We start from the raw sequence: 10,195 nt of genomic DNA, 5'->3' as shown, positions 1-10,195 counted from the left end.
CATTAATCTCAGAGGGAAGGCATTAGCCTCAAGGGGACCAGGACAGGTTTCTTAGAGAAAATGGGACTTTAGGAGCAGCTAGGTGGTACAGTGAATAGAGCACCAGCCCTGGGAATCAGAAGGACCTCAGTTCAAATCTGGCCTCAGACACTTGACACAATTACTAGCCATGCAACTTTGGGCAAGTCACTTAACCCCATTTGCCCTCCAAAAAGAAAAAAAAAATGGGACTTTAGCTAAGACTTTAAGAAAGCCAAAGAAGCAAGGAAGTAGAGAGGAGAGGGGGGTGCATTCCAAGCACGAAAGACAATGAAAATGCAGGCAGTCAGATTATAGTAATGTTGTTATTGAGTAGTTTCAGTTGTGTCCAAATCTCCACAATGCCATTTAGGGTTTCCTTGGCAAAGACGCTAGAGTGGTTTGCCATTTCCTTATCCAGCTCATTTACAAATGAGGAAACTGAAGCCAAAAGGGTTAAATGACTTGCCCACCGTCACACAGCTAGTAAATTTCTGGGACTGGATTTAAACTCAGACCTTCTTGATCCCAGGGTCCAGCACAATATCCACCGCACCACCTATCTGTCCAGTATAGAAAACCAGTTCACTGTTATTTAAGAAACACTTTACTTATGACAGTCCTATGAGATCAGTAATTTGAGCATCACCCCCATTTTACAGATAAAGAAATAAAGGCCCAGGGGTGGCCAGGTAGCACAGCAAGTAAGAGCACCGGCTCCAGTGTTGAGAAGACCTGGAGATCAAATCCCGGGCTCAGACACTTAGCACCCACCCAGTAACACCTGGCCGTGTAACCTTGAGCAAGTTACTTAACCCCCATTGCTTAGGGGCAGCCAGGTGGCTCAGCGAGTAAGAGTACCGGCTCCAGTGTTAGGATGACCTGGAGATTGAATCCCGGGCTCAGACACTCAGCACCACACCCAGAAATAACTGGCTGTGTAACCTTGAGCAAGTTACTTAACCCCGATTGCTTAAAAAAAAAAAAAAAAAAAGAAATAAAGGCCCAGAGTCACAAAGCTAATGATACCATCCCTGTACAGGGGCATCTAGGTGGCACAAGGGATAGAGCATTGGCCTTGGAATCAGGAAGACTCATCTTCCTGAGTTCAGATCTGGCCTAAGACATATACTACCTATGTGATCCTGGGCAAGTCACTTAACACTGCTTGCCACAGTTTCCTCATCTATAAAATGGAAAAGGAAATGGCAAACCACTCCAGTGTTTTTGCAAAGAAAACTCTAACTGGGGTCATGAGGAGTCAGACATGACTGAAACAACCCAATAACAACCCTCTCCAGAGCTTTTTGTCACATTACTCTTAGATAATTAATTAACACAAATTTAGTAAGTGCCAATCACTGCTAAGCACTGGGGATAGAAAAAAAGAGCAGAAATAGTCCCAGCAGAGGGCAGAGTCAAGATGGCAGAGTAAAAACAGGACTTCTGCTTGGGCCCCACTCCCACTTCCTCCAATTCATGTAAAAGGTGACTCTGAACAAACTTTGGAGCTACAGAACCCACAAAATGACACAGAGAAGCTAACCTCCCACAGAGGACAGCCCAGCAGGCTGGCAGGAAGCAGCCAGCCCAGCGTGTTGGGAGCCGACCCCAGCCCTACACAAGCTGGAGGTTTTACCCTCAGGGCAGCTACAGACAGCCACTGGCTGGAGGGACTTCAGATCACCAGCATCTGTGGCGGTTCCCAGAATTATCAACCCATAGATGCTAAGGACAAAGTGAGAGGTCAGTGCAATGTGGACTTAGTGAACTGGGAGTTCGGGGATGCGGTCAGGCCTTTACCCCCTGGAGGGAAAAGCATCTGAGGCTCTGTGGCCGTGCAGCTGCCGCCACTTGGCTGCTTCAGAGTTCCTGGTCGGCAGATTGTAGGGGGACCAAGTGACCAGTTTGAGGGGTAATTACTCTTGCTTTAACCTGCTTGGACTTGGATTGCAGTCTGGGTGGAGATCCTAGGGTGCATGACCAGTTTGCCAGAGTGTGTAGAGGCTTCAGAGAGGGCACCCAACTAATAGTTCCAGCAGCTATGAAAACCCCAGTAATTGGGACAAAGCTCCCCCCTTGGGTAGCAGAGTTCTACTGTGGCAAAAAGCTCAAAAATCAAGTAATTGAGTGGCAACATGAGGAAAAGAGGGAAGTAAGGCAAGCACAGAGGCCTGACTTTGGATTCCTTATTTGGGGACAAAAATGATTGGGGCATGGAACAGGAGGAATACAGGGAAATCAGAACTGTACCAGAAGCTTCCAAGAAAAGAATAAGCTGCTTACAGGCCTTAGAGGAGCTTAAGAAGGATTTTGAAAACCAAATAAGAGAAGTGGAGGAAAAATTGGGAAGAGAAATGAGAATGATGCAAGAAAATTATAAAATGAGAGTCAACAAGCTGACTGAAGAAAATACACCTTAAAAAACAGACTAACTTAAATGGCAAAAAAGGCTCAAAAAGCCAATGAGGAGAAGAAATGCCTTAAAAAGCTGAATTTGCCAGATGGAAAAGAATTTCAAAAGCTCACTGAAGAGAATCATTCCTTCAGAATTAGATTGGAGCAAATGGAATCTAATGACTTTATGAGAAATCAAGATACTATTAAACAGATCCAAACAAATGAGAAAACAGAAAGCAATGTGAAATATCTCATTGAAAAAACCACTGACCTGGAAAATAGATCCAGGAGAGATAATTTAAAAATTATTGGACTACCTGAAAGCCATGATCAAAGAAAGAAACTAGAAATCATCCTCCAAGAAATTCTCATGGAAAAGTCTTTAATCTTCCTAAAGTGAAGTATTGACAGTGTCTATCCCCCTATTCTGTAAACTCATGGTTCAATACAGATGTTATTAACCCAGTTTCTAAATGTGCAATCAGAAGGATGAAATGCCCAAGGTGAACCAGCTATTAAATAACAAAGCCAGTGCTGAACCCACATTTTTTTCTTCTGAATCCAGTACCCTTTCTTCCATACTTCACTCCTTCTAGCCATTCTTAATTTGCCCATCTGTAAAATGAGAGGATTGAATGAGACACTCTTTTTCCAGTCTAAAATTCTATTGAATTGGATATCATCATTTGGCATGGAGCACCTTGCTTCACAGAAAAACACATTTTACAAATTACATTTTTAGGCCACACCTATACGGGTAAAGGTTAACCAGTGGGTTGAGGCAATTATCTGGATCTTTGTGAAGGACCACCTGAATTATGTAGTGGAAACTGGGAGTTGATTGGATTATATTGAAGGTTATTTTAGGTTTCCACTTTTCTTTCTCTCATCCCACACCCAATATTCAATCTGTTGCCAAGTCCTGCCTATTTAACCTTCCTAGCATCTTTCATATACACCTTCTTTCCGCTGGTACGGCCACTATCCTGGTGCAGGCTCCTACCACTTCACAACTGAACTATTGAAATAACCTACTTGTTGGTTTCCCTGCCCCAAGTCTCTCCCCACTCTGCTTTCAAATCTTCCTAAAGTGCAGTATTGACAGTGTCTATCCCCCTATTCTGTAAACTCATGGATCCATTCCATTACATCTATATGAATTACATCTATAACCTTGGGCAAGTCTCTTCATCTCTTTAGGGTTCCATTTCCATGTTAATAAAATGATAAACATTAAAGTTCCTTCCAAATCAAAATCTATAATCCTATGAATATGGGTTATTCTGATGTTAGTTACTACTACCATCCATTCTCTCTCACCTCCAGAATCAAATGTAAAAGCCTTTTTGGTATTAAGGTCCCCACAACCTGGCCTTTTTTTTTTTTTTTTTTGCTTTTTGGAGGGGGGAAGGCAGGGCAATTGGGGTTAAATGACTTGCCCAAGGTCACATGGCTAGTTTTGTGTTAAGGGTCTGAGGCCAGATTTGAACTCAGGTCCTCCTGACTTCAGGGCCAGTGCTCAGTCACTGCGCCACCTAGCTGCCCCCTGCCTGGCCTCCTTCTACCCTTCTAGTCTTCAGTACTCTGTGAATCAGTGACATCATCTCTTTGGTGTTCTTCACCCAAGGCATTCCATCGCCATGTCCCCTAAGACTGGAATACGCAAATTCCAGCTCACATCCCATCTTTACAGGAAGCCTTTCCTGATCCTGCATAATTCTAGTGTCTTCCTTCTGTTGGTTGTCTCCTGCCATTATCTGATTTATTTATTTATTCTTTATCCTGTCTATATCTTGTTTATACATTTTGTTTTTGTGTTGTTAGACCTTGAGAGGAGAGACTGTGTTTTTGCCTTTCTTTGTATTCCCAAGGCTTATTAGACCATGCTTGGCACATAGTCGGTGGTTAATAAGTGCTTATTGACGGACTGATTGACTGCTTGTCAGTCCAGTTTAGATCTTTTGTAAACAAAACCACACACAAAGAATTCAGAAGCTTATCCAAATAATTTAGGGCAAAATCTTGTTGGGAAAACCTCATCATTTTGCAAGATCCCATCAGTCACAGTTCTCCACAGATCACCACCTTCTTTTGTCCTGTGACAGGAGAGTGGAGTTATGAACTCCCAAACTCCAGGAAAGGAGGACACTTCCTCATTTCTAATCTGTCTTCACTACTTTCTCTGCCTTCTGACATTTTCACTTTGTCCCTAAGGGGAGGGTACATTTCCCAATCCCGCCCCTCCTGCTTTTAAACTTTTCCTTTTTGTGTTGTCTTCCATTAGATTATAAGCTTCTTGAGGGTAAGGACTTTATCTGGTTTTTTAATATTTGCATCTCCTGGGCTTAGCACTATGTCCCTTCCCCCACATAATATGCACTTGATAAATGCTTGTTGACTGACCTTTTATCCAGGGGTGGTGGGAGACTTAAAGCTTGGGCCGGTGGGCATGGTAGACCCAATCACACCATTCTGGCTACTGGCATTATCTTTGTTGTTGCCTAAATCATTCTAGTAACTAACTGTGCTAGCCTTTGGCAGTTAACATCAGAATAACCAATATTCATAGGGTCATAGATTTTGTTCTGGAAGGAACATTAATGTTTATCACTTTATTCGTGTGGAAATGGAAATCTAAAGAGATAAAGAAACTTACCCAAAGTTATAGCTGTAATAAATAGAGGAGGCAGGATTTTAACTCAACCCTAGTATATCCAAGTTCAGTATTCCCATTGCACCCATTCAGTAGTCTGAACTGAATAGGGATAGGGACTATAGCTAATCAAATTCCATCCTGTGAGGTTTCCAAATAATAATCTTGCCCTTGCATATAATTAGATATAGGTGTCTATAGCTATCTATATATCTATACCTGGGAATTTTAATGGTCAGTTTCTGGATGCTTGACCCTCATCATTTCAATTTGAGTTATTCAATAGTGATTTACAATATTATCTTTGTATATGCTTTTTGCTTATCTATGTATATATTATATTTTATCTCTCTTTAAAGAATATAAATTCCTTAAGGTCAGGAAGAGATTTGGAGGGATTTTGTGTGTTTGTATTCTTAGTCCCTAACTAGCACTTAATCAATGTTTATGGGGCATCTAGGTGGTACAATGAATAGAGTGCCAGGCCTGGAGTCAGGAAAATCTGTCTTCCTCAGTTCAAATCTAGCCCCAGGTGCTTACTAACTGTGTGACCCTGGGCAAGTCACTTAACCCTTTTTGCCTCAGTTACCTCATCTGTAAAATGAGCTGGAAAAGGAAATAGCAAACCACTCCAGAATCTTTGCCAAAAACACCCCAAATGGGGTCACCAAGAGTCAGACAAAACTGAAACAACTGAACAACAGGGGGATGGAGCCAAGATGGCGGAGTAAAAGCAGGAACTTATCTGAGCTACTGCTCCAACCACCCCCAATACCTGTAAAATATGACTCTAAACAAACCTTAGGGCTACAGAACCCATTGAGTGACAGAGAGAAACAAATCTCCCACTGAAGGCAGCTTGGCAGGCCGGCAGGAAGGGGCTATCACTCCATGCTGGGAGCCAAGCACAGTCCCGGGTGAGCCACACAAATCCAGCCCCAGGGCGGCCCCAATCAGCAGCCCAGATGGTCACAGTAGACTTCAGGAGAGTGGATCACCAGCAGCTGTGGCAGGTTCCAGACTTCTCAATACATAAACACCCAAGAGAAAGTAAAAGGTAAGTAGGGAACTCTGTTGGAACTGGGTTATAGAAGAGCATGGTGCAGCCCCTGCCCCTAGGGCAAGAGGTGGCTGAGGTGCAGCGGCTACACCTGCTGTCCTATGGCTGCCTCTGGAGCTCCTGGCCTGCTGGTCATAGGGGGACCAAGCAACCATTCAGAGGGTAATCGCTCTTGCTTTGATCTGCTTGGATCTGGGTTGCAATCTTGGGCAGTGGTCCTAGGGTAAGTGTGCCAGAGCTTGTAGTGGCTATAGAGAGATTGCCCTCCTCATAGTTCTGAACACTACTAAAACCCCAGTAATTTGGGACACAGCTCTTTCCACTCTGGAAGCAGAATTCTACCATGGCAAAGAGCTCAAAAATCAAGTAATTGGCTGGCAAGATGAGCAAGCAGGGAAAGCTCAATCAGATCATAGAATCCTTTTTTTAGAGACAAAAAGGTTCAAAACATGGAACCAGAAGAAGTCAATGTAGTCAAAACTCCTGCATCAAAAGCTTCCAAGAAAAATATGAATTGGTTACAGGCCATGGAGAAACTCAAGAAGGATTTTGAAAATCAAGTAAGAGAAGTGGAGGAAAAAGTGGGAAGAGAAATGAGAATGATGCTAAAAAATCATGAAAAGTAAGTCAACAGCCTGCTAAAGGAGACCCATAAAATTACTGAAGAAAACAACACCTTAAAAAATAGACAACTCAAATGGCAAAAGAGGCTCAAAAAGCCAATGAGTAGAGGAATGCCTTAAAAAACCGAATTGCCCAGATGGAAGAGGAATTTCGAAAACTTACTGAAGAGAATAATTCCTTCAAAATTAGATTGGAACAAATGGAAGGTAATGAGAAATCAAGATACTATAAAACGGACCCAAACAAATGAAAAAATAGAAGGCAATGTGAAATATCTCATTGGAAAAACTACTGACCCGGAAAATAGATCCAGGAGAGATAATTTAAAAATTATTGGATTACCTGAAAGCCATGATCAAAAAAAGAGCCTAGAAATCATCCTTCAAGAAATTCTCAAGGAAAATTGCCCAGAGGGCAAAATAGAAATTGAAAGAATTCACCAATCACCTCTTGAAAAAGATCCCAAAAAGAAAACTGCTAGGAATATCAAATTCCAGAGTTCCCAGGTGAAGGAGAAAATATCATAAGCTGTAAGGAAGAAACAATTTGAGTATTGTGGAAACACAATCACGATAACAGAAGATCTAGCAGTTTCTATGTTAAGGGATCTAAGGGCCTGGAATATGATATTCTGGAGATCAAAGGAGCTAGGACTAAAACCAAGAATCACCTACCCAGCAAAAATGAGTATAATGCTACAGGGGAAAATATTGTCATTCAGTAAAAAGAGGATTTTCAAGTATTCTTGATGAAAAAACCAAAGCTGAACAGAAAATCTGAGTTTCAAATGCAAGAAGAAAGACAAGCATGAGAAGGTAAACAGGAAAAAGAAATCATAAGGAACTTATTAAAGTTGAACTATTTACATTCCTACATGGAAAAATGATAATTGTAACTCACAAGAATTTTCTCAGCATGAGGATAGTTGAAGGGAATATATATGCGTGTATATATATATGTATACATATATAAGAGGGTATGTGTATATATCAATATATATGTGACTGGGCATATATATGTTCATGTATACATGGACAGAGGGCACAGGATGAGTTGAATATGAAGGGATGATATCTAAAAAATAAAATTAAGAGGTGAGGGAGGAATTTATTGGGAGAAGGAGAAAGGAAGATATAGATTAGGGTAAATTATCTCATAAAAGAGGCAAGAGAAAATAGAAAACTGTTACAATGGAGGGGAAGAGCAGAAAGGTGAAAGGGAATGGGACAACCTTTTTCTCATTGAATTTGGCTTAAGGAAGGAATAATATACACACTCAATTGGGTATCTTACCCTACAGGAAAATAGGGGGGTAGGAGATGAGGGGCAATGATAGAAGGGAGGGCAGATTGGGGAGAGGGTAGTTAGAAGCAAATGTTTTTGAAAAGGGATAGGGTCAAAGAAGAAAATAGAGTAGGGACTTGGGATAGAATGGAGGGAAATACAGTTAGTATTTCACAATATAACTACTATGGAAATGATTTGGGTAATTACACATGTATAACCTATAGTGAATTGCTTATCTTCCCAGTGGGGGCGGGTGAGGAGGGAAGAAGGGAAAAAATCTGGAACTGAAAGTTTTAAAAATGAATTCTTAAAAATTTTTTGGTTTTTGTACATGCAACTGGGAAATAAAATATATAGGCACTGGGGGATAGAAGTCTATCTTGCTTTACTAGAAAGTTAGGGGGGTGATGGGGGAGGGTATAAGGGAGAACAGATAAGGAATATTCGGTAGGGGGGGGTAAGGAAAGCCAGGGAGAAAAATTGTAACTCCAAATCTTGTGGAAATGAATGTTGAAAACTAAAAATAAATAAATAAAAAATTTAAAAAGCAACAACAATACTTGGAATAGTATTGGACCTGGGATCAGGGAAATCTGAATTCAAAAAGTGGTCCCAGACATTAACTGTGTGACCTTAGATAAGTAAGTTATTTAATCTCAACTTGTTTCCTCATCCAAGAAGGGGATAATTTTATATACACATACGTGTGTGTGTGTGTGTGTATGTGTGTGTGTGTACTAGTTATTATTAGGTCATCAAGTATTTAGCTAATAAGGAGAAGAGAGGCAGATAAGACATTTGGCTGGCCTAGGAGACTTGATGGAAGCTTACCAATAAATATGCACTGCTATCTTAGGTATGAATTGACATTAATGATGTTGCCTAATAGCTATAAAGTACTATTAATCATGAAATAATTGACTTTCTTTTGTCTCAAGTTATTTTTATCTGAGATTGTATATAAGCACAAAGCATTTTCCCGTCATCTAATTTCACTCTAATTCTATGGAGTCAAAGAGGGCTGGTAATAGTTAAAATAAAGGCTAAGTTACTTGCAAATCTAAGACTAGTGGGTGGCAGGCAGAACCAGGACTAGGACTGCTGATACCCAGAGTCCTTCTTGGCACAGTTGATAGAGTACTAGGCTTTGAGTTAGGAAGTCTTGAATTCAAATGCTGATTTCAATTGAATTTCAATTCAAATCAAACTCTGATTCTTATCTGTTCATTTAATTTCTAACTTCAGTTTATTCATCATTAAAATGATAGGATTGGACTTGATGGCCTCAAGCGTCCCTTCCAAATCTGTAATCCTGTGATTCTGAGGTTCAGCTGCCCAATTTTTCATACGGATTTTCCAAGGGAAAAAAAGCAGTGTTCAATAAATAACAGGAAGAATTAATAAAACAGATCAATAATGTTCTTTGGGGTTGGAGAGCATTCACTTTAAAGATTTCATAATTATGGACCTTAACTAAACATAAATACAGACATATATTGGTTCTGTATTAATATCTGTCAACCCTTTCAAACAGATGCCATACTTTGGGGAAAAGGAAATCGAAATGTACCAAGGAGCTGTAAGTAATGTTTCATAAATGACCATAATGTTCTGAGTTTTATAGTTCTTTTACTTGACATAAACAGTATGTATTACATTTAATTGTACAAATATAATATATTTACATGAATTTGTTCCTATGTATCACTTTACCTTGGATAGTTCAGTTAGATGACAGTGTTTGATCTTAAATGTTTGTTTCTGTATTAATAGTATTAGAAACAAAAAACATAGGACTGTCCAATTTAGCTTTAGCTTATTTGGTATTAATAGATTTAAGATAGAAAGAAAGTCAGTCATCATCAGAAATGACCTCATTTTTTCAGATTAGGTATTTGTGCCTTGTCTAAAGTTAAGTAGCAGAGGTAGAATCAGACTTCAGGCTTTGTCGACTACAAATTTCTGGTTCCTTCTGTTCTACCTTGCTTCCTAAAAATGAAGCTCAGTGGAATGTGACTTTTGGCTCAAATGTCTTTTCTACCCCAGAGGTTGCTCCCATTTCCTCACTAAAAAAAGTCTTAAATCTCATAATTTACTATTATTAAACAATTCCAAATTAAATCTCTCTCTCTCTCTCTCTCTCTCTCTCTCTC

At 40.2% G+C, this 10,195-nt stretch overlaps 1 protein-coding gene across 1 annotated transcript in view; it reads left to right on the top strand.

Annotated features, from left to right (window-relative positions):
• Window positions 1-10,195, top strand: part of MYO1E (myosin IE) — a 250,079-nt gene that overhangs the window by 98,488 nt on the left and 141,396 nt on the right. Inside the window, exon 3 of the mRNA XM_069098166.1 lies at window positions 9,532-9,621. Coding sequence (XP_068954267.1) covers window positions 9,532-9,621 — 90 coding nt within the window. The remainder of the gene's footprint in view (window positions 1-9,531; window positions 9,622-10,195) is intronic.

Source organism: Petaurus breviceps, unplaced genomic scaffold (assembly GCF_028583685.1).
Source record: "Petaurus breviceps papuanus isolate PSGF00001 unplaced genomic scaffold, PetGlider_PUasm1.0 37, whole genome shotgun sequence".
Classification (NCBI taxonomy): Eukaryota; Metazoa; Chordata; class Mammalia; order Diprotodontia; family Petauridae; genus Petaurus; species Petaurus breviceps.
The sequence above is the reverse complement of the archived record's forward strand: the minus strand, read 5'-3'. Positions and strand labels throughout refer to the sequence as shown.